At 43.7% G+C, this 25,443-nt stretch overlaps 1 protein-coding gene across 6 annotated transcripts in view; it reads right to left on the minus strand.

The window, feature by feature from the left end:
• Nucleotides 1–25,443, minus strand: part of EPB41L4B (erythrocyte membrane protein band 4.1 like 4B) — a 144,740-nt gene that overhangs the window by 47,968 nt on the left and 71,329 nt on the right. For 4 of the 6 annotated variants that reach the window (XM_079926007.1, XM_079926005.1, XM_079926006.1 and 1 more), the window contains exons 14-15: nucleotides 24,348–24,381; nucleotides 18,268–18,332 (exon numbers count right to left, since the gene is read on the minus strand). In XM_079926007.1, coding sequence (XP_079782133.1) covers nucleotides 18,268–18,332; nucleotides 24,348–24,381 — 99 coding nt within the window. Of the gene's footprint in view, nucleotides 1–14,129; nucleotides 16,513–18,267; nucleotides 18,333–24,347; nucleotides 24,382–25,443 lie in introns of those variants that run through there. The other 2 variants (XM_079926003.1, XM_079926008.1) reach the window with 2 other exon arrangements.

The raw sequence follows: 25,443 nt of genomic DNA on the forward strand, positions 1-25,443 counted from the left end.
GGAAGCCCCTACTCCCATTCTACTTCCAACTCTAGAAAAGTTAGTGTTCCTACTCGGGGGGACTGTGTCCTATGGGATGTCCTTGACTGCATTAGGGGTGGACACGGCTCTGCAGATGCATGGCTGGGGGACTTTTACAGCCCTGCCTAATCCCACCAGAGCCTCTCCCCTGCCTGACTCTGGGATCCCAGCAGGCCAGACATGTGGTACTCAATCAAAACGCGTTCCATACTGAAAAATGGGATAATTATTGAGGTTTATAATATTATAACATTATAATCATTATAATATGATTATACCATTGTTATATTAATTATTATATTATAATAGTTACAGTATTTAGTATAATAACAGTATGATTATTCAGAATAATCCTCCAGAATCCATCGCCAGAACCATGACCTGCGCAGGGCAGGGATGGGGGAGGGTCCTGAGCTGGAACACAGAACTTACACGGCTTTCTCTTAAAACTAAGGCTGGGGGTTATCAGGGTGCTCTGAGGAACCAATCATACACTCTACAGCTCAGCCAAGTTCTGGGTGACGTGGGCTTCTGTGGGCAGACGTGGGCTTCTGTGGGCAGCCCTGGGGATCTAATCTTGGATCAAAAAAAAAAATCATAGCATTGTAGAAACAGGGCCACTCAGATATCATCCAGTTAGGTGGTTTTAAATTCTGGATGAATATGAAAAGCACCAGAGGAAACCCTCTGCACTGCTGGTGGGAACGTAAAATGGCACAGCTGCTTTGGAAGTCAGCCTGGCAGTTTCTCAGAAAGGTTAAGCATAGAGTTACCATACGACCCAGAAAGTCCATTCCCAGGTATATACCCAGGAGAAATAAAAACATGTCCATACAAAGACTTGCACATGAATATTCCCAGCAGCATTATTCACAAGAGCCAACAGGTAGAAACAACCCAAATGTCCACCAACTGATGAACAGATAACTAAAATCTGGTATAGCCATACAACAGAATATTATTCAGTTATAACATGGAATGAAATATTGATCCATGCTATGACATGAATAAACCTTGAAAACATAATTCCATTTATATGAAATGTCCAGAATAGGTAAATGCATAGAGATAGAAAGTAGATTAGTGGTTAACTAGGACTGGGGAGGATGGGGAGAAATAGGAAGTGACCGCTAATGGCTTTGGGGTCTCTTTTAGGAGAAGTTAAAATACTCTAAGATTAGACTGTAGTGACTGTACTGCTCTGTGAAAACGCTAAAACTATTAAATTGTACAATCTGAATTGGTGAATTGCATGGTATCTAATTTATATCTTAATAAAGCTGATTAAAAAATCAACCAAGGGAGATTTTGTAAACTATCAGTGTACAACCCTTACCCTGGCTAATTACATCATCTATCTCTAAATCCAATGTGCAGCCAGGGCTGAGACACAAGGCCCTAGTCCAACCTCCCCACTTTGCATATGGGGAAACGGGGACCCACTGGGGGATGAGGTGACCAGGTCACACAGTGGGTAACTGGCTGAGTCTGGGACACAATCCAGGACTCGCACCTCTCTGCTTGCCAAGTGCCCCAAGTGCCATCCATCTGCTACATCTTCCCATCTGCCTCGGCTTCTATTTAAGGCAGCAAACGCACTCATCAGGAAACTCCCAAGACCTCCTTAGAACCCCACTGCCTCAGACATCTTTGTGTACACATCTTGTCTTCCCAATGATAGAGACTGTCATATCACATGTTTTCATGTCCTTGGGTGATGTTAAGACAACTGGTTCTTCATTTCAGGAAAAAAGAGACCTTTGCCTCACAATATCTAAATAAATTCTTCTTTATTGGCTCCCCCCCAGGCTGGGTTGGACACCTCTCTCCTTACCTTTACCTTACCCTCCCTGAGTGCCCCTGACCTGCTGTATTTCCAAGGAAATGCATTTCCCAGTTTCCCTGCCCTTGGGTTTCTATGTAGGTTTGACCAATGGGAGGCACTGACAGAGACTGGAGGGTAGGAAAAGGAGCTAAGTATTTCTCCCTCATCTCTTTCTACCTCAGGGGATGTTTTCGGCAGTAGTTGAGTCCCCTGGGGCTTCAGCTTTCACTAGACTGACTCCCTGTGGCTCCAGCTCCTGGGCTCTGGAATACTGCCATATTGCTTTGTCTCTTTGTCTCTCCAGCTCTAGGAGTGATAAGCAGGTTCTACTGTTGCTAATTTCTGGGTTGCCTCACTGGTCACTTTAGCTACTTAGTTCTTCATCCCTTATGCAATCAATTCCCTGTATCAAATTCCCTTTGTAAGAAACCTGCCAAGAGTGGTTTCAGTTCTGATTGTCCATGACTGATACACAATTATCTACCTGTATCTATTTCTGGATTCTTCATATTTTTTTTAATGATTTTTAAAATTTTTTATTTATTTATTTTTGGCTGCGTTGGGTCTTCATTGCTGCACGCGGGCTTTCTCTAGTTGGTGGTGAACAGGGGCTACTCTTCGTTGCGGTGCGCGGTCTTCTCATTGCAGTGGCTTCTTTTGTTGCAGAGCATGGGCTCTAGGCACATGGGCTCAGCAGTTGTGGCTCGTGGGCTCTAGAGCATAAGCTCAGTAGTGTGGCGCACGGGCTTACCTACTCTGCGGCATGTGGGATCTTCCCGGACCAGGGCTTGAACCCATGTCCCCTGCATTGGCAGGTGGATTCTTAACCACTGCGCCACCAGAGAAGCCCTGGATTCTTCATATTTTTATTGAACTATTTATTTATTGCTAAACCAGCACCAGACTGTCTTAATTACTTTTGTGCTAATATTTGGGCTTTTTAATATCTGATAGTACAAATCCTGTTTCCTTTCACACATCGTTTTTCTTTTTCTTTTGTTTTTTCTTGGCTATTATCATGCACTCAGTCTTCCAGATTACTTTACAATTCAAGTTACTACCAAAAAAATCCCATTGGAATTATGATTTGCAGCATTAAATATAATGGATTAATTTGGGAGAATGCATTCATAAGGTATTTCTCACCATTTATTTAGATCTTCTTAAATGTCCTTCAGTCAGAATTTTTAACTTTTCCATAAAGTTATGGAACATATCTTATTAACTTTATTCCTATCCATATATCAGTTTTGTCACAATTGAAAATGGGATCTCACGAATTATTACATTTTCTCTAATTTTTTTTACTACTAGATACATGAAACTACTGACTTTAAGGTATTTCTACCTCTGGTCACCTTGCTGAACTCTTATTAATTGGAATTCACTTGTATTTTAGGATAATCGCATGAATTTTGTTTCTTCCTTCCCAGCATTTATTCTTTATTTTGTTTTCCTGGCTTATTGCATTGGTAAGGCCTCTAGAATGATATTGAATATTAGCAATCATCTTTGTCTTATTTCTGAAGTATGTAGATTATCTTAAATCTACAATCTAAATTAAATGTTGATTTGTGACAAATTCTACTTATTAGGTTAGAGACAGTCCTTCTACTGTTAGCCTACGAAGAATCTTGAAAGATTAGCATGACTTACTCTGAACAAATCCATTCTGTTCCTAAGTGAACACTACTTTACTAAGTGCTTAAAAAAAAATCTGTTCTCAAACTTTTCTTGGTATTACCATCAAGCTTATCACTCCAGGTTTTAGAATTCATTTTTCAAGAATCTGTATGACATTTCCCTGTCTATTCTTCTGGCATTTCCCCAAGACTCCATAGTTTTTCAAAGTGTGCTGGTGCTGGCTCAGCAATGACATATGCAAATTTTCTTCAAGGCCATTTTTCTCAACCTGAAGACTGACTGTAAAGCATCAAAATATTTCCTGACTACTCTCTCTCTTATCTTGGACTTCAGTTTCATTCTCTTTGTTCTTTTCACCTTTCTGCAGTTAGTATACTGACTGGCTTCCTTGTTGAAAAAGAGAAAAACAAAACAGAAATTGAGCGGCTCTTCTTCTGTCCTGTTAATCTCACATACCATCCTCAAGATGGCTCTGCTATTAAATTGTTCATCATTTTGCTCTGACCAAAATATGCACCTACAGAAGTCCTTTTAAAAAAAAAGGTCTCTGGGCTTCCCTGGTGGTGCAGTGGTTGAGAGTCCGCCTGCCGATGCAGGGGATGCGGGTTCGTGCCCCGGTCCGGGAAGATCCCACATGCCGCAGAGCGGCTGGGCCTGTAAGCCATGGCCGCTGAGCCTGCACGTCCGGAGCCTGCGCATCCGGAGCCTGTGCTCCGCAACGGGAGAGGCCACAACAGTGAGAGGCCCGCGTACCACAGGAAAAAAAAAAAAAAGGTCTCTGCCCCTTTGTTTTTGGTCATATGTTCTACCTTCCTTCTCTTTAAAATACTGTTTTAAATTGTGGGCTCTGAATGCCTTCATCTTTCAGACTATCTGATATATTCATAGTCCATGTGAAAAATATTCCCTTTTAGATCTACCCTTGTTTAACATTTTTGAAATCTGATCTTCTAAAGATTGGAATACATGGAAGATTAAACCCTGAATTCCACTCATTTCATATTAATGATTCTAAGACACCAGGGTCATTTTCTTCCAAGGGTCTTGTCACTTATACACTTCCAACCCAGTCTTCCTTGCTGACCGGCAGGGCAGTGTTTCTTCTACCTTCCAAGCAACCAAATCATCAGCTAGAAAGGCCAAGGCCTCAACAGATGCTCTGCTTTTAACGGAACTCCACTGTCTGGATGGCCAAGAAGTCCCCCATTTGTGATGTGCCAGCTTGAAGTCTCTTAGGAGGACACAGGGAACATCCTCTCTGTCCAAAGTCGTCTGGCATCTTCTCTGGATTGCTCAGTTCACCCGTAGGTGCTGCCTGTACTCAGTTACTCTTTTACCTATCCTGGCACATGTCTCAACTTCATAGCAGGCTTCCTGGAGGCAAGAAGAGCTTCTGTGCAGCCCACACAGCAGCACGTAAGTTCTCTAAACACCTTCCAGAAGAGCCTGGTTGGGGCAAACTGGCACCTAATTTACTTTTAGCCTAAGTGGGGACACCTCCATGTTCCGAATCAGAACTAAAGCATCAGGGAGTTGCTGACACACAGTAAAGCTTCCCAACTGATAGGCCTCAGAAGGTGGCAAGTGGGATGAACCGTTCATTCTCTCAGTTGCTGGAGCAAGGGGACAGGACCAGGGGCTCCGGGAGCCTCAAGCACCCTTGTCTGCTTACCCCAGTGTGCTATACAACAACACATTTCCTATGGGTGCCAAGGACAGAAAAAGCTGGGAAGCAGGGGCTTCCCTGGTGGCGCAGTGGTTAAGAATCTGCCTGCCAATGCAAGGGACATGGGTTCGAGCCCTGGCCTGGGAAGATCCCACATGCCGCGGAGCAACTAAGCCCGTGCGCCACAACTACTGAGCCTGTGTTCAAGAGCCTGCAAGCCACAACTACTGAGCCCATGTGCCACAACTACTGAGCCTGTGCTCTAGAGTCCATGCGCCACAACTACTGAGCCCATGCGCCACAACTACTGAAGCCTGCGTGCCTAGAGCCCATGCTCCGCAACAAAAGAAGCTACCGCAATGAGAAGCCCGCACACTGCAACAGAGTAGCCCCTGCTCACCACAACTAGAGAAATCCCGTGCACAGCAATGATGACCCAACACAGCCAAAAAACAAATTAATTAATTAATTAAAAAAAATAAAGCTGGGAAGCATCATTACTAGTTCATAATTAAGCCCATTAGCCTGGAACTGTGACTCTTGATTGGGACTCTCTTAGCAGAATCCCCTCAAGTACCATGTTATCACAGCAGATGGTGTCAGCCAGAATCACACCTGCTGACTGAACACTAGTGCATTAATGCCCTCAGAGGAGAAAAAAAAGTGCTAACACTTCTGAGTGCCCAGCACTATGCCATCTACGAATTTACTTAATCTTCCAACATTTGAAGAAGGAACAATTATTACTCTCCTTATTTTACAGATAAGGAAACAGGAACAGAGAGGCTAATTAACTTTCCCAAAGACACACAACCAGTAAATGGCAGAGCTGGAATTTGAACCCAGGCAACCTGACTATAGAGCCCTGTGCTCTCTTCAGTGCCAAGAGACACTGCTTTGCCACGTGGATGGTGAAAGCAGCAGTATAATGACATTAAAAGAATGCTGGTTGGCACTTAGCTTTGGTTGTGCTGCCCCTTAGCTATGACCTTAGGTAACTGATTTCACTTATCTGCCCAGACACTGCATTTTCAGACAGTCATTTATTAAGCATTTATACCTCAGGAACTACAGATCAATGAAATAATTTGATCTCTGCCATGTCCGGATGAGAGACAGGAGAAGGTGCATTTACCCATCCTGGTTTCCAGGATACCTGTCACTCATTTCCATTTTAATTTAGCAGAGACTAAACAGAGTAGGCATTACACCAACGTGTTGCTACAAGTTCTTATTGAATTTAGCGCAAACATACTATCTGACGGTAAGAGTATAATTGAAAAACTGTACCTTTTTCATAATGGGTTTGAGAAGAAAATTGCACCAACATCTTAGAAATGTGACACATTACGAATGTTAGGTCTATTAATTTGGGATGATTTCTTACACTAACTTAGTGGTTTTATTTTTTTTAAAGCGACTAGAGAGAAACGATGCCCCTACCTCATTTTGCTCTCGTCTGAAAAGGTCAAAATTACGTTTTTTGGCATTATTTACTCTTTTATATGGATTACTAACTGGCAGAAATTTTTTTTCCCCAATTTGTATTTCTTTCAACATTTTCCAGGCAATCAACTCGGAACTGTCCAGTTAGTGTTAGCACAGGTGCTATCTGAATCCACAGTAGACTGGGAGCTCTTGTTTTCATTAGTTTACTAGGTGCCTGGAGCCAAAGACGGTGTCTTCCTCAATAGCAATTCCCAGCATCTATACAGTACCTGGCACAGTGAGGCAGCGGAGTAAATATTTGTTGGATGAATGGTGTAGTGCATTAAAATTGAACTCTCCCTAGGTAATTTATCAAGTGTCAGTTCATAAAAGCTTCACTCTGGTCACGAATTCCCCAGTTGTTCTTAACAATACATGATGGTCTCGGCAAAACTGCAGAGTAAAATATTCCACATCTTAAGGAATGATGAGAGCCTTTACGATTTGTTCGGTGGTAACGGGGTCTCTGTCCCGTGTGAGCTACGGTAGGATGTGTACCTCCATCTCTGAGTCTGGAGTTTTCCTTTGGTGAAACTGGTATCCATTGGTGTCGATGAATGGCTGTAAGCAGACAAGCAGGCCTTGAACATTTTCTGCCAGAAAATCCATTTTACCTTGATATTGTTCTTGCTAAGTTTTACGATGTCTTATTCTAATTGTCTGTGTAGGAGACAGCAAGAAGCTGTGAGGAAGGGCTCTGTAACTTTGCGGTGAGATCTAGGACTTTAGCAATTCCAGATAAATTTCAGGATCTGAGTCCAAAGAATAAATATTTCATGAGTTCACTTTTGCACAGAGGCTCATGACTAAGAATGTACTCAATCTTTTTCCTGCCTTAAGGAAAAAAATACTGACATAAATATTGCTGTTTTCCTTCACAGCATTCACTTCTAACAAATCCAACACTGTTTTCCCTTGGTTTCTTACAGATTTTCTTTTTGCCTCTCATTTCTGCATATCAGTGCCCACTCTCTGCCTTAAAAGAAGATTCCTTTTCTTTTCTTTCTTTCTTCAGGTGGGGAACAGCATTCACGGACTTGCCCCTAGCCACTGCTTTAAATGCATACCCCAGTAGCATCACACGGGAGCCCTCAAGGAACAGTAAGACAAAATTATCGTTGCCATGGAAGCACAGCTGCTAGTGTGTAAAATAATGTCGAAAGAGCCCGTTCTTTATCACCCTTTGCACTCTGCAAGAGTTATGGCAGAATCGGGCATGAGCTGCGAGTGTTATTTTTCCACTCGGCAGACACCATCCAACTCACCCAAATGAATGAAATGATGATTCATTCCAGAAAGAAGTTCAAGTTGGATGAATAAAATGCAGACTCTGTTCAGGGCAGGTCCTGGACATTCTAATTGCACAAGACCAAGTGTGAGCAGGAGCTGAATGTGGGGTACGAGGTCCTGAGGGGATACAGATGAGGATTAATCTATTTCGGTTTTCATTCGTGCTTAAAAATCTCTTCAAATGGTCCTCTCTCTGTTCCCCAATTCTTGTAGGTTCTTCAGAAGCTTCTATTACAAACTCCCCTAGTTAGCCTCTGAAGCCATACACTGGGCCTAATTTTAAGGGCTTTTAAAATTGCCTTAAATATAGTTACAGCGTCTTTATCCAGCCACGGAATGCAACTGGCTAGTGGAGCCGTTAGCACAGCAACACCTCTTGCTTTTGAGGTCTCAGCGGTACAAAGTGGATGTTTAAACCATTCCCTATTCAGTAGGGGAGGATTAGGTAGGTTTCTGCAGGTTTCTTGTAACATGAGCCTACGGGGATGTTCCTCTAATTATTCTAACCCTTTTTAGTGGATTGCCTCGACTAAGCCGTTTGGTATTTTAAATTCTGCAGCTTTTCCCCAATAAAACCACTGGCAAGTCCTGCGATGTGGCTGTGATTTTAGATTCCATATATTAGAATGTTAATTGTAATTAAATGTATATCCGTCCTTCCCTGATCAAATACACCAGGGAAATTCACAGTGTCTGAGTGTACAGTTCTTAATCAACTCCCCAAATGGAAAGGAAACATGGATATTAGAAATCAATTCCTTCATCCTGGCTATGATCATGCTGCCCCTTTTCCTTTTTCAGACCTCCAGGGCATGCAGGTATCATGCTGACTGTTACCTGAACTTCTGGAAAGCTGCTTTCACAGAATGTCTGGTAAAGATCGACTCTTCCCAGGCTTCCCTTTCTTCACTATAAAAAGGCTAAGATGACGGATTTTACTTCATCAGTCTGATCTTTATTAAAGGGTACGACTCAAGATTAGGGCCTCCAGATGTTCCACAGTAAACAAGGAACAAATGGCATTCAAAGTGATAAAAAGGTGTGCCACCTTGCTTACAGAGAAATACAACTGAAACAGAAATTCTGATTTTTACCCATCAGACTAGCAAGGTTTTAAAAAAGTTAGCGAAGGCTAAGCGCATGTCTCCTGTGGGATCACAGAGGCCCTGTCAAATAGCTGTTGTGTGTATAGTGTCGAGAGGCGTAATCAGGTAGGATATCTTTGGAGGGAAACTTCATTAGGCAATATCTAAATTAAATACGTGCATTCCTTTTGGCCCCAGCATCTCTACTTGTAAGGAATTTATTCTACAGATGGATTTGCTCAAGTGCACGACGTGTATAAGGATGGCGGCAAAGCTGTCATTTTAGAGATGCAGGGCAGCCTAAATGTCCATCAGTATTGATTGGTTAAATAAACATGTGCCTGTTTAAACACAGAATGGCTCTAGATTGACAAGAAATGCTAACAGTGTTTGTCTCTGGGGAAAACTAGGGAATAAGAGGGTGGAAAGGAAAAGTAACTTTTGGATAGTTTTGAATTTTTACCACTGTCTGTATTACTTCCTAAAAAAGGTTGAATAGCACAGCAGTTCTCTTTATTACTTTCTACTTAGTCTCCAAATAGTTAAAAGCTCCCTCTGCTTTGTGTAAGATGAAATCTCAAGTTGGGACAGGCTGGGAACTGAGCAGATCTGTTTCAATTCTCTCAACTTCTGAGTCCCAGATGTCCCAGCAGAATGGATTCTCTGTGGTCTCACCAATTCCTTCCCTAGGGCCATTCTCCCATTTGCAGGTCAGAAAGCACTGCCCACATTCTGCCTGGACAGTTATTTCTTGGTATTCTCAGACAGAAATATCATTTCTATTTCCTTTTATCTCCTCTGAAAACATCCCCATGCTGTTTCTGCTTTTCACTTGTTAGAGTTTCAGAGCTGTGTCTTTACCTATTGTGTGAACTCTCTTCCATGTGACCTTTCCTTTGGAACGAAGCACCCCTTTCTGTTGCTAAACTTAGACCATACATCTTAACCCATCAACCTAGGAGATACACCATTCCTTGAGCTAGACTTTGAATCCCCTTGTCCTGCTTCTCACTACATGGACTGCTAAGGCCTTAAATCTCAAAAACTGCTAAAAATTGCTACCAGCTAGCATCAAACATTGTGCAAAGCACCTCACACATACAGTGCCATTTAATTCTCATAACAGCGAGACATTGTTAAATTCCATTTTGGGATGAGGAAAATGAGGCACAGAGAAGATAAGAAACAGGCCAAAGGTCACACGGCTAGTGAGGGGCAAAGCTGGGATTCAAACTACCTGAGATTCCAAAGCGTGTCCAAAGTGCTCCAACAAAATCATCACTCCACACTGGACTCTGCAGTCTTCTCTCATGAGCCTGCAACATCCTGCCATTTTGCTTCCGTAAACTTCCACCTGTTACCCCACCGTGGGCTCTAATCTTGGCACGGGTCCTTAGACTGGGGTGTGCTATGCCCTCTCCTCCTCGAGTGGTTGGAATTCACTGGCCTCTCACTTCAGCAGGAGGGCCCAACAATGACCTAAGTCTTGGTTTGACAGATTTTGGGGGAGGGAGGTTCTGATGAAATTAAAGCCATATAAAGAACCACTAGAATCCTTACATTCTCCTGCTTCACCATGAGCCCAAGGAAGTGCAAAGCTATGCTGAGGAGACAGATGTAGCTGATTATGATGTATCCGTCTGTTTACTTTTTTTGAAATTTATTTTTGGCTGCGTTGGGTCTTCGTTGCTGCGCGTAGGCTTTCTCTAGTTGCTGCGAGCCGGGGCTACTCCTCGTTGCAGTGCACAGGCTTCTCATTGTGGTGGCTTCTCTTGTTGTGGAGCACGAGCTCTCGGCACGCAGGCTTCAGTAGTTGTGGCGCACGGGCTCAGTAGTTGTGGCTCACGGGCTCTAGAGCGCAGGCTCAGTAGTTGTGGTGCACGGGCTTAGTTGCTCTGCGGCATGTGGGATCTTCCCAGACCAGGGCTCGAACCCGTGTCCCCTGCATCAACAGGCGGATTCTTAACCACTGCGCCACCAGGGAAGTCCCCGTCCATTTACTTTTGAACATCATGCCTCTTTAAGAAAAAGAATATGTACATGTATAACTGATTCACTTTGTTAGAAAGCAGAAACTAACACACCATGGTAAAGCAATTATACTCCAATAAAGATGTTAAAAAAAAAAAAAAGAAAAAGAGTTGGTCTCTAATCAGTTAAAAACTGAGCCACTAAAACAAGGGCAAACATAACAAGACAGGAAGCTGTGCTTTTCCAAAGTGTGGTCCTGCGCCTGCCCACCTCAGACTCTCCTTGGAGTGACCACTAAAAGGAAGGTTCTTAGGTCTCACCCTGACCCCCTAAATAGAGCCTCACAATCTCCATTTTTAACAAGCTGTCCAAGCGATTATTTGGTTTCCTAATTTGGGGGGAAATGGGCCTTTTTGCAGAATTGTTGAGGATTGCTTCTTTAGTGGAGTCTCAGCTGAATGTCAATTTCACCTCTGTTTCACCTTTTAGATAACGCTGGGGCTTCTTAAAACGTGCCACCTTTCATGTGCGAAGGGACTTTCCTTTCTTTAGCTGCAGTTTGCTTTTTCTCTATCTCTGCCCCCTTATACCTTGCCTAGGCATTTGTTGCCTCCTAGAGCAAAATGGTGGAAGCAAATCATTCTAGGGCTATTTAGGGTATTTACCTGGTACTTTTGGAAGATTCAGTCAGTCAGGGAATTCACTTAGAGCCGGGTGGGAAATACTCATCCAAATGGATCAATGCGGCTGCTCAAGGAGCTCTTTGATGAGCTCAGATCTTAAAAGACTAGTTAAAAGCTGGAAAAATTAAGGGCAACAAAAAGGATCTATCATTTGTTGTGCTCAGAGCAGGGCCCAGGAGGCTGGAGTCACTGACCTGGAAGCATGGTGGGATATTAACAGGCAAGAAAAACAAAGGACTCCTGTACTGTCCTTACTCCTTCATCTTCACTGTTAAGGAGGACCATTTTCAGTGGAAGTGGTAGACCAAGAAATGAAACAAGCAAGAGGGTTTTGAAGGCCAAGGTAATTACCTGACATGATTGCAAGACTTCCAGTCCACATGAATTACATCAATGTGACGATACTGTCAATTCACTGTTAGATATTCTCAGGGATCACAGAAAAACAGTGGATGATCAAGACCAGTAAGTAACTGAGTTTCAAAAATGCAAAGACCTAATCCCGTTAGTTTATGGAATACTGAGTTTGGTTTTGCTGGCAGGTAATATTCCAGAAGAAATGACCAGTTTGTGAGCTCTCGGGAAGGAAGAAGGGGATCATATCAAATGAGTGGCTCACTAAGAAAATAACGCTCAATCTCCGCTCCTTTGAAAAGGGGGCTGTCGGTACACGAATGCCTGCATGGACAGGGCGACTAGACTGCTGGAGGAGGGGTGAGGGGACGGGCGGGGTATTGGGAAGGGTTGCTAGCTCACTGGTGATGGTGATGAGCAAGGTTACAGACCACGGGTGTGGAGGAGAGACAGACAGTCACTACACTGATAGTGGTGGAAGGTGGCTTTCTGGTAGTTCTGGATTTCAGTGGAGTGAACTCTTCAACATCATCTAGTAACAGTCTCCTGGAGATGTGGATGGACAGGGTCCCAAATGGTGGAATAATTAGCGGTGAGGGCACAGGAGCGGAGAACACAGACTTTGAAGTCAGAATTCTGAGTGACCATGGGCAAGCTGCTTGGTTAGACCCTAAGCCTGAACTTCCCCACGTGTGAAAAGAATATCACCCACCTCACAGAGCAGTTGGGAAGATCAAGTGAAGTGACACGTGCAGAGTTTGAAGCGCACATCTGGCTACTAGCCCCTGTACGTTTCTGTGGATCAGTGTCAACCTACCGGCGTTTCCAGTATCACATGGCTGGACCGTCGTTTGCCCCACTCAAAATTATAGCGAAGGCTCCCATGAGAACGCCGTGGGCACAGTGAATAATATTCACATTTAGCAGATGAATCCAGAACGCACGTGGTGGGCAAAGTCCTGCTCAAAAGATGATGCTCCCAGCTGGATACAGTTGTTCAGATACCTTCAGACCAGCTCAGAAGTGATGTGTTCCTGCCTGTCATCTGGTTAGATGTTTCCTTTAGAATGAATGCAGAGTAATTCATCTGCTGAGCAGACATTCATTGAGCACCTGCTACTCATCAGGCACCGGGGAACAAAGGAGAGTGTGACACAAAGCTTACACTTAAGGAACGTACAGCCTCCAAGATGAGATGAATAAGAAAGGCAGTTTTAACACAAAATAGTGAATACATCATAGATACACACGGGGGCTGGGGAAGTAGAGGAGCAGAGCACAGGAACTAGCCCAATTTGCAGAGGCGGGTGGAGGCAGTCAGAGTCCCTGGGAGAAGATAGCCAGCGTCTGAGCAGAGGCTTAAGGGATGAGCAGGAGTTGGGTAAAGAGGATGGGAGTGACAGCATTTTCGGCAGAAGGAACAGTATTTGCAAAGGCACAGATGGGAGTAACAGCAGGGTATGGTGAATGCCAGGAACTACACGCAGTTTGGTGTTGTAGGAGTTTAAACAGGAGGGTGAGAAATGGGGGGAAAATACGCTAGCTAGAGCAACAGGACAGGAGCAGATAGCGGGGGAATTCCAGAGAAGGGCTTGGACTTCATCTTGTGGGTCATGGAGAACCCCGGCAGATATCAAGCACTGCAAGGACGCAATCAGACGGTGTTCTAGAAAGATCACTCCAGTGATTGCGAGGAGAATGAGCTCGTCGGGAGACTGGAGTCAGAGAGATCAGTGCCAGACAGAAGATGCTACTCCAAGATCAGTGCTGATAAGGAGGGAGGAAGGGCTACATACAAATACTAAGGAGGCAAGCTGAACAGACCTGAGGACTGCCTGGACATGGGCGGCAAAAGGGAGAGGAGCTGTGGATGATGTATAAATGCTTACCCTGGTGAGAAAGAAGAGAATTCAAGTGAAGTTATTGTGTTTTGTTTTTTTCAGTAAAAGAGGATGAATTTAAGTTTTGCCATGTGACGTCTGAGGTGTACAAGGATATAGAGGTTGACATGTCAGTATAAAACCTCACAGAGTAGTTTGCATTAGAGATAATAGCTTCAGAGTCAACAGTACTTATAAAATCTTGACAAGATGAGAAGGGCAGGTAGACTGTGATCAGGGAGAAAAGCAGTGGGCAGAGGAAGAACCCTGGGAGAACACCAATATTTAACAGGAAGACAGAAGAGGCTGTGACAAAGACGGAAGAAAAAGTCCAAGGGCTAGAGAAGCAGAGATCACAGAAATCAAGAGATTAGTTTCAAGAAGCTGTGAGTGAGTGGTCACCGTTGTCAAATGCAGTAGAGAAAGGTCTGCCAAGTTGAAGGATGAAAACCATACGCTTCCTTTAACAATTAACATGTATGCACACTGGTTAGACCTCTTGGTTGCAGACAATTGAATCCACTCAAGGTACTTCAGGCAGAAAGGTATTTATTAGAGGTTATTAGATAAGCGTACACAATCTCCAGGAGGCCACAGACACAGGTTTGGAGGTCTCTCTCCCGGGACAGCAGCAATCACCAGGGCAAACACCCACCCTCACCACAGGACTGCTACAGCGGGAGCCCCACTGCCACCTGTGATCAGAACCTTCACCGAAGCTGCCCCAGATGAATAAACACCTCAGCCACGGAGTCTACAAAAAGGGCCACCCTTCCTAAGAGCAACCTCATTCCAGGATGAGTTTGCTCCATGCCACCTAACTGAATGTTCACCTTCAGACTTCCAAAGTCCCATCACCTACTTCATCCACAAATGATACCTCTTGTGCAGCATAAAAGGAAGATGGAGTCAAAAAAAAAAAAAAAAGCAAGAATAATCTTTATTCCTCACAAACACATTTGTAAAACTGTATCAATGAAATCAAAAGATTCAGAACACAATTATCTGTACGCAGCACGTAAACTGAGGACCAAAACATCTGCTAAAAGGAAATACACCTGTAAACATGTATCTTAGGGAGCGTTTATAGGTGATCAACTCCACTGTGCACGGTGTGCAGCTGATTCCCTCCTTCTGGATAGATTTTTGTGGTAACCAAAAAAAAAAAAGATCAGATTTTGGCAATAAACTATCTCAAGGGAGGGAAACACATTTTTTTTTAAAAAGGCTTAAAAGGGCCAAATTACAATTATATATATAAAAAATGGCACAAGAATTGATTTCACAAAAATACTAAGGAAAGTATCTCAGGCCTACCTAACAGGAAGAAAAAAAGGTCTTACTCGGGGGCTTGAAACGGGGGCGGGAAATAAAGAGTTTGGTACGAGTTCTACCCTAAAAGGCAACGTATTGATTTCTGGTTCTACAGAAAGACTGTGCAACACCCTCCTATCCTCTTGCACGGGATGCTTTGGCACAACTTCACTAAAATTTTACACGCTTCAATTTGAGCCATAAATGCATCTCATATTGCATGTTGCTTCTCAAAAGAATGAAGCCTAGGATAAAAACCAACCCTTGAACTCTATATATTGACAGTGTGCATTCATAATTATGTCTTCTGAAAGCACGCAAGTTAGCAGCACCAATCGTTAAGACATTAAAAAATTATTCTTGTACTTGAGCAGCAACTTCTATAAAAATAAAGGCTATGTGATTTCTGATTAATAAACCTGCGAGAATTCAAAATGACTAAACTGCTTTAAGATAGGAAATTCAAAATCTCCCTGTATTGATATAACCTTTAACATGTTATATACTTTATTCAGCTTTTGAAAGAGGTAACCCTCTGTTAAAGAAGGTGTGAATGTTATGTCCTCAGCCTAAGAATATGAAACGTTGACAGATCACAGAACTGTAGAGCCAAAGAGGACCTTGTGATCATTTAGTCCAACTTGCTCTTTTCAGACGGGGAAAATGAGGCCAACAGAGGGGAGATGGTCTGTCCAAGATCACACAATGGCAGAGGCTGGGCCCCCAGTGACCTCAATTCCCACCACTGTACTATATGGTACTCTCTACGGAGCGATCTTCCCAAGTTTTTCTGGTTTTCTTTGGTCCCATTCATTAAATAACAAAGAAACAACAGGTACACAGCAATACGATAAACACAGACTTATACTCCAATTTTAAAATCACAATATCAGAACGATTCCTGAGCCTTTAACTACCTTCATTTTTTGAGAATGCAGTCAGTAAGTTAGGGCTACCTACTGGGGTTATTTTCAAATATTTACACAGACACGGAAAACACCTTTCAGAACTATTCCTAGAAGACATTTCTACAAACACGTCCACGGGATGCCAAGACACTTTCCATGGGATGTAACGAAACTATGATGGTGAATGGAAGTAAGACGCTTCAGTCTCTCAAAGTGCAGTCATGAGTTTATCTCGATACATCATACTTTGCATTCCTCCTAAGTTCTTCTGGTTCTGGTCGTGGACATAATCGAAATGGCTGTCATCTCCACTGGCCGATGCTTTCCAATGCGGCCTGTCATCCTGAAAGGATGGCCTGTTTTGTTCGCAGAGTGAGTGGTCAGTGGGGGTATGAAGACAATGCAGAGAGGTGAGTGAAACAACACAAGCACAAAGGAAACGGACAAGAAAAACCATGAACCACATAAATGGGGATGGCTTTCAGATGGAAATGAATGGGTTTCCTACTTTCAAGTATTTAAAAAATTCAGATGTGGGTCCTCTATCAACTTCCAAGTTGAGAACAGCTCTGCCCTTGGCTGTACCATCATCCCTCAAAGGGTGTCTGATGATCAAGTCGGTCTGGGGAAAGCGAGGCGGTGGTGAAAAAGGTTCCTTTTCTACGGGAATTCTCAAGAACTGTTGCCATGTGAACGGACACTGTGAACGCCTCAAGCAGCATTTTCCAAAAGTGCTGGACCAAATAATTCTCCTTTCCTGGAGAGTCTGATAAAGCACAATATGCTGGGAACCACCCCCAGAGATTCTGATGCAGCAGGTCTGGGGGAGGGGCTGGGACTCTGCATGAACAAGTTTGCAGGTGACACTGATACTGCCAGGCAGCAGGGCCACCTGCGAGCAGCACTGGTCCAGCCTCCCTAGCATTCCCAGCCAGGTCTGCCTCACAAGGAAACCAATATGGTAAAACAGGCAAAAATAAGTGTTCAATTTTGTAAACACAAGGTTAAATTGAAAAGCTTTTCTATAGATCTCTCTGTGTCTCATGTCTGGAAAAGAAACGGCCTTTGCAACACAGAAACATTTAGAAGTATTACTTCACTAATTTCACTTGCTTTTAAATGTTACATGAATATCAAGTGCTTATGATCAAACTGCACTGTTGTCCTACAGGATCCCCAGCAAACTTGGTAGGAACTATCAAGAACTAACTGCTCTCATTTGCCCTGTTCTCAATGGATTTATTCCCATCACTCCATTCGCCGCACTTTCTCGAGGAGCAAGGCTAGCAATCTCGCTAAGAAATAACTTTCTGCAAACTGAATTCACCAACTATGTTTCTGAAAGAGCTTCACACATAAACACCAATTAACACTGATCTGAAATTCAAATCATGAAAGGAACGTTTGCCTTTACAAAGCTGGCATTAAAAAAAATCTCAAGCTTAACCGTAAATGCAACAAGGCAGGTGCCAGTTTACTTAGGAAGGGCTGTGGTAGGTTAGGGCAGAGGTGGGTAAACGCGGCCCTCAGCCTAAATCCCACACTGTCTATTTTCATAAATAAGCTTTATGGGAACACAATCAGGCCCATTCACTTCTGTATCGCCTGTGGCTGCTTTCAAGCTACCATGGCAGAGTTGAGTAGCTGTGACAGAGACCACAAAGCTGAAAATATTGACTATCTGGCCCTTTACAGAAAAAGTTTACCGACCCCTAGGTTTAGAAAAAGATCCGTCACCACAAAAAGCAACCCTCCACCCCATCCCTGAAAAAAAAAAATCCCACAACAAAAGTCCCTGAGCCTTAGTCTTATTTTTAGTAAATGAATTCTCAGGACAGGAAAACGTTACTTAGAAATTTTAAGTAACATTTCAAATATAAAACCAAACCCAAAATATCTGAGGTTAGAATGACTAAAACAAAACGAAACAAAAAACCCCACCCAGTTCATTTTTATTTCGTCAAGCATAACTTTAGTAAATCCAGACCCATCACCGGCTTATTTTGCTTTGCAAGTTATTCATCTCTTCCGGGACAAGACAACTCTTTAACAGTTGTTTCTGACACAGAATTTCAATTCATAACTAAGTAGGAAAGGAGAGCTTAGGAAAGGACGGCTCTATGAGCTCAGGTACTTACCTGATGTTTGGAGAGTGCGGGTGCCACCGAGGCTGGCTGGGGTGAAGATTGGGGTGATACTGAGGCTAGAAATAAAACACCAAACTCGATTATTAGATGCCCTTTGCTTTCAATGGTCTTCACCGGCTGTGAATGGAGAGGCTCTTACTGAACCCTGGCTGGGGGAGCGCACGTTTCCCAGGATATCACGTTTCCCCCGTGACAAAGGCTGGGGGCTGCCCTCCAAGAAGAAAGCGGAAGGCATCTGCCTTGAAAGGGTGCCCTAGGGCGCCCAGGCAAGGCAATATTCATCTCTCCCAAGGGAACCCACGGAAGGGGCCAGAGAGACGGAGAGAATGACGGTAATTTATTCCTTAGAAACAATTTCTGTCGTTGCTGAAAATGACAACAACTGTGTGTAAACAGTTACATCTGCCAACAGACAACGACTGGACAGAGGATGCCAAGGCAGCAGGACTCTGGGCGAACTCTTTCTCTCTTGTTAAAAAAAATTTTTCTAAAATGTGATCCAAAACAAAACACCCCCCCCACACCCCCCACACCCCCGCCCGGCCCCGGAAACAAACAAACAAAACCCCAAACCATCCAGGGCACCATTATCCTGATAAAACAGAAGGAAAGAAGTAGTTTGCCCATTTTAACATGAGAAAATGGATCCAGGCTGATGACTCACGAAACGGCCGGGGGTGAAGATATAAGGCTGGCCTGGGTGGGTGGCAGGCTGCCTGCCAGTCCACTTCTGGCCTGCAGAGGGCAGCGGTCCCAGACTGTGTCAGAAGCCCTGGGGCTCTTCAAGGCTAAATTTTCTATAGGGCAAATTAGGTTCTCCTGACATTTAAGTCACCACAGGCTTGCCACCATTATTCTTTTAATTATTTCTTCCCCTTCTTCTTCTTCCCTGCTGTTCTGGTTAAGAAGCAGAAGTCCATTCTCTATTATGAAAAATTCTCAGCAATTCTGTTCATTCCATTTTCATGGACTTGAGATGCCCTCACTGACTCTTCTGTATTCCAGTGGCCCCTGTCCTTCAAGGATGCCTGTCGGCAATTCCGCAGCCCCCAGAGGACATCCTACTGGAAAGAGGAACCTGGAGAAAACATTTCAGTGGCAGAATCTGAAAGCTGACTAGGGCTTTAGAATCTCCTGGAAATAGTCGCTTCATATTTCTCTCTCTTAGGGGATACAGAAACCCAGAGGTGATAGATGATTTGCCCAAAGCTGAACCGTTTCAGGCGTTTTGGCCATACAGCCAAGGCCCCAAAAGAGGCTCCACCAACTGGCTCTTGAACAAAAGAGAGTAATCTAGAATAGAAGTGGACCTTCTATTCTATATACCTTGTCTTCAAACACAACCAAATCAGATGCATTGGAGAGAGGTGGGCACCTTATCCATAGAGACTTGGAAGGAGGATATTCCAGAACCTTCCTTGGTCTTCTTTGGTAATTTATACACCCTCTAAAGCTGTCAAGGAGTATTTTTTAATGTTAACCCACATGGTTCTCAACCAGGACCGTTACATCTCCCTGGGGACAACTGGAAATGAGTATGTGCAGTTTTGCTAGTCACAATGACTGGAGGGTTACCTGTAACTCTTGGGCAGAGAAGAGGGAAGCTAAACCTCCTGTAACTCTAAGGACAGTCGCAAGCAATGAAGAACTGCCCCTCTCCAAATGCCAACAGTGCTCCCATCAAGGACACAGCAATCCGTCCTTTGCTGAGCTTGCTGAGCTCACAGTAACACCAAGGATGCAATACCACCTTCCTGGAAATCTTTCTCAGCGCTCAGATGCTTACCGGGCCACCTATCAGATGTTCTCTTCCTGGTCAATTTACTCCCATCATGGCACCTCTAAAGGCTGGCAAGGAGCAGAGGGCCAGTGGTTGCCAAAGATGTTAAGAGAAGAACAACATCCAGGTGACAGTTGTCATGGATTTGATTTCAACGAACAATCGCCTGGACGTTCCCTCTACCTGCAAGGCTGCCGGGGCAAGGGCAGCGCTGAGCTGGGAATGCTTTGCTTTGTTTATTTTATTTGTTTTTCTCCCCTTCAAGCACTAATCACCCATCAACAACAGTCTAGCCACTCACACCTGAAAGTCCGACCAAAAAAAAAAAAAAAAAAACTCTGACTAAGAAGATTCAAGAACCCAAAGGCAGCAGCAAGGAGATCAGGAAAGCTGGCCTTTCCCCTTCCAGGTGCAAAGCACTTTTTACACTCATTCCCTACAACTCGGAAGTCACGTCCAGGTTCTGCGCATTGGGAAGAAGATTTCATGTACAGAAGACGATATCACAAAATTCTTCGGAAACATAATTTGGAGGTCTCATAAAGATAACGTACACTGGGATCCCTGCCCCCAACTAAGGAGTTAATATCTACAGTAATGAGACTGATTGGATCCAGAAAGAGACGGATTAGAATAAGGCTCCAAAGTGAACTCATCATGGAGTAGTTTTATTGTGACATTCAAAACCAGACTGGCGAGAGGGCAGAGAAACTCAGGGGAGGAGTGTCCCTTGGACATTCACACCTACCCAGGACAAGAAAGCTGGCCACCATGTTAGGGGGTCAGCAGACATGGGTGCTGCCTCTCAGCACACGATAACCTGGGAAGCCAGGGACACATCATTAGCTCAGGGCCCCCACCTGGCCGCTCATCAGAACCACCTTAGAGAGGCACCACAGCTTGCCAATACCCAGATCCCACCCACCCTAGAGTTTCTGATTCAACCAGTCCAGGCTGAGGCCCAAGCACCAATTATTTTTTTAAAGCTTGACAGATGGTTCTAACATGCAGCGGGGCTGAGAACCACTGGTGCTGGTGATTTCTAATCAAGGGGCTGAGAGAAGGCTTTGTGGAGGTGACAGCTTCCCAGCAGACAAGTGTGGGCCAAGGAACAGTGGGAAAAAATTACGGGGCAACAGTGATGTGATTCTCCCTAAAGATGCTACCAGAAAACTACTAGAGCTAATCAATGAATTTGGTAAAGTAGCAGGATACAAAATTAATGCACAGAAATCTCTTGCATTCCTATATACCTAATGATGAAAAATGTGAAAGAGAAATTAAGGAAACACTCCCATTTACCACTGCAACAAAAAGAATAAAATACCTAGGAATAAACCTACCTAAGGAGACAAAAGACCTGTATGCAGAAAACTATAAGACACTGATGAAAGAAATTAAAGATGATAGCAACAGATGGAGAGATATACCATGTTCTTGGGTTGGAAGAATCAACATTGTGAAAATGACTATACTACCCAAAGCAATCTACAGATTCAATACAATCCCTATCAAACTACCACTGGCATTTTTCACAGAACTAGAACAAAAATTTTCACAATTTGTATGGAAACACAAAAGACCCCGAATAGCCAAAGCAATCCTGAGAGAGAAAAACGGAGCTGGAGGAATCAGGCTCCCTGACTTCAGACTATACTACAAAGCTACAGTAATCAAGACAGTATGGTATTGGCACAAAAACAGAAATATAGATCAATGGAACAGGATAGAAAGCCCAGAGATAAACCCACGTACATATGGTCACCTTATTTTTGATAAAGGAGGCAAGAGTACACAGTGTAGAAAAGACAGCCTCTTCAATAAGTGGTGCTGGGAAAACTGGACAGCTACATGTAAAAGAATGAAAACTCCCTAACACCCTACACAAAAATAAAATCAAAATGGATTAAAGACCTAAATGTAAGGCCAGACACTATAAAACTCGTAGAGGAAAACATAGGCAGAACACTCTATGACATAAATCACAGCAAGATCCTTTTTGACCCACCTCCTAGAGAAACGGAAATAAAAACAAAAATAAAAAAAATGGGACCTAATGAAACTTCAAAGCTTTTGCACAGCAAAGGAAACCATAAACAAGACAAAAAGACAACCCTCAGAATAGGAGAAAATATTTGCAAATGAAGCAACTGACAAAGGATTAATCTTCAAAATATGCAAGCAGCTCATGCAGCTCAATATCAAAAAGAACAAACAACCCAATCCAAAAATAGGCAGAAGACCTAAATAGACATTTCTGCAAAGAAGATATACAGATTGCCAACAAACACAAGAAAGGATGCTCAACATCATTAATCATTAGAGAAATGCAAATCAAAACTACAATGAGGTATCACTTCACACCAGTCAGAATGGCCATCATCAAAAAATCTACAAACAATAAATGCTGGAGAGGGTGTGGAGAAAAGGGAACCCTCCTACACTGTTGGTGGGAATGTAAATTGATACAGCCACTACGGAGAATGATATGGAGGTTCCTTAAAAAACTGAAAATAGAACTACCATACGACCCAGCAATCCCACTACTGGGCATACACTCTGAGAAAACCATAATTCAAAAAGAGTCATAGGGCTTCCCTGGTGGCGCAGTGGTTGGGAGTCCGCCTGCCGATGCAGGGGACACGTGTTCATGCCCCGGTCCGGGAAGATCCCACATGCCGTGGAGCGGCTGGGCCCGTGAGCCATGGCCGCTGGGCCTGCACGTCCGGAGCCTCTGCTCAGCAATGGGAGAGGCCACAACAGTGAGAGGCCCGCGTACCGCAAAAAAAAAAAAAAAAAAAAAAAAAAGAGTCATGTACCACAATGTTCATTGCAGCTCTATTTACAATAGCCAGGACATGGAAGCAACCTAAGTGTCCATCAACAGATGGATGGATAAAGAAGATGTGGCACATATATACAATGGAATATTACTCAGCCATAGAAAGAAACGAAATTGAGTTATTTGTAGTGAGGTGGATGGACCTAGAGTCTGTCATACAGAGTGAAGTAAGTCAGAAAGAGAAAAACAAATACCGTATGCTAACACATATATATGGAATCTAAAAAAAAATGGTCATGAAGAACCTAGGGGCAAGACGGGAATAAAGACACAGACCTACTAGAGAATGGACTTGAGGATACGGGGAGGGGGAAGGGTAAGCTGGGACAAACTGAGAGAGTGGCATGGACATATATACACTACCAAACGTAAAACAGATAGCTAGTGGGAAGCAGCCGCATAGCACAGGGAGATCAGCTCAGTGCTTTGTGACCACCTAGAGGGGTGGGATAGGGAAGGTGGGAGGGACACGCAAGAGGGAGGGGATATGGGGATATACGTATACCTATAGCTGATTCACTTTGTTATACAGCAGAAACTAACACAACAATGTAAAGCAATTAAACTCCAATAAAGATGTTTTAAAAAAAATGATGTGATTCTCTAAGAACTGAACACATGATGTATGCTAAGGAGCAGGGACAATAAATGTAGAAAAGTTAAGCTGGACCCAGGTTACAGAAGGCTGCGAACAGCCAGCGAGAGCTACCCACAGCAGGGGCTGGTGGGCAGGCAGGGGGTTCGGGCCTTGATGGTCATCCTGTGAAAGAGCAGAACACCAGCCATAGAAACCCATCTCCACTCCTTCTGCAGCCAACAGGCCCAGCACAGTGCTTTACAAAGCAGGTTCTAGAAACCACTATTCCACTGATGGAAATGAACACACCACCAACAGAAGTGGTGGGGGAAGCCAGCTTTTCTTATGGTGGAAAGGTTGTCCAACAGTCAAATGATTTGCGGAAACACTGGATTTAAAAAAATAAAACGTGTGTCTTCCTTGAAGGATTTTTCAGCACTTTTGGCATCCCAGCGGGCACCATAAGATCCAAGAAGGGAGTGAAGGACGCAGCATTTCCCAAACATGTGACCAAGACATCCTTCTCCTGGGGGCACACCTCCAGGGACTCATGTTCCCTGGGCCTAGGACACACTTGGACAAAAAATGGCCTCACTTGAGTGCCCCCGAGAGGCTGTGTTTGACCACCCAGAAACTTAGAACATATATCCCTGCTGCTTGCCAGTGTACAAGGTTAAGAAAAACAGGCAGCTCAGATGACCAAGAGGAAGCAGGGGTCAGGGGAGAAGGCTCTCCTCTTACCGTTTTCTCAAAAAAACATGTACTGCTGTTATTTCTTCCAAACCTGATTATAAGTGCAATGACTGCTCAGTGTGGAAAATTTAGACACTTTAAGAAGTATGACATGAAAACCTTTAAAAGCAATAGCTCACCTGGTAATTATGGACTTCAGGATTTGTTTTAGAGCTAAAAAAAAGAAAAGAAAAATTGTAATGTAACAGGTTGTAAAGCGGCATTATTACTGATTTATTTAACAGTTGTAAACTAATCCTAGGTGCTAGCTACTCTGTTAGCAACTTTTACAAATACTATTTCTTTTTGGTTACTAGCAGCTTAAATGAACATATAACTGGGGGAACCAAACAGCAGCTCTCATTCATCACTTTAGAGTTCACAAATAGAAACATGTAGGTAATATTCCAGACCCGTGCTTATAATGTTATATTTTGGTGGCAAAAAGGAGGTCCTTTCAGTTGGGCAAACTAAATAATTTTAGCTCCCATTCCAGGCCTGCCCTGGCATTGCTGGGTGGCCCATGGTACCGGGCAGCTCCAGTGATGCCCAGGGCTTTCTCCAGCTCAAGGGAGGGCCACCAGCCACTTCTGAGCATACACCACTGTGGGTCCCACCGCTCTCAACAATGCTGCCATGACGTGGCCACCACTCTGGAATGTTCATTCCACATAAGGCTCTGTACTGGGAACTTCGCATCTGTTATTATTTAATCCACACAACAAGGCTATGAGGTCAATAAATGTTACCACCTCATTTTATAGATAAAGGAACGGTTGCCTAACAGAGAAGTCAGGACACTCGCTAGCTAGTCCATGGCTGCACCGTGACCGGAATTGACATTTGCAAAACCCCTAGGCCAGTATCCTTTCCGCCAAGCCACGCTGGCTCTCTGAGAACCTGCAGAAAGGTTCCAGGCTCCTCATGCATGATCCTATTTTGATGGAATCTGAAGTATAACTACTCTGGTCAAAAGTATGGGTGGAGACGGTTGGCGCAAAACACAATGTATTTAATATGCAAGCTCGGCATCTGCCAGAAAGACCACAGACCAACCCAGCACCATCATCGGGCTCGGCTGCTAGGGTGGCGTGTTCAAAATCAAGGTTTACTGCTCCTCCAGAAATGAGAGGAAAACATTTCATGGTTATGAGCCTTGCTTAGGGTCTAAATAACCCTGTGTTCCAGTGTTCTTAGAGGGCCAGTGCACAGAGCCAGGTTCTGGGCCAGATTCAC

The sequence above is a fragment of the Stenella coeruleoalba genome (assembly GCF_951394435.1).
Source record: "Stenella coeruleoalba genome assembly, chromosome: 7".
Taxonomy (NCBI): Eukaryota; Metazoa; Chordata; class Mammalia; order Artiodactyla; family Delphinidae; genus Stenella; species Stenella coeruleoalba.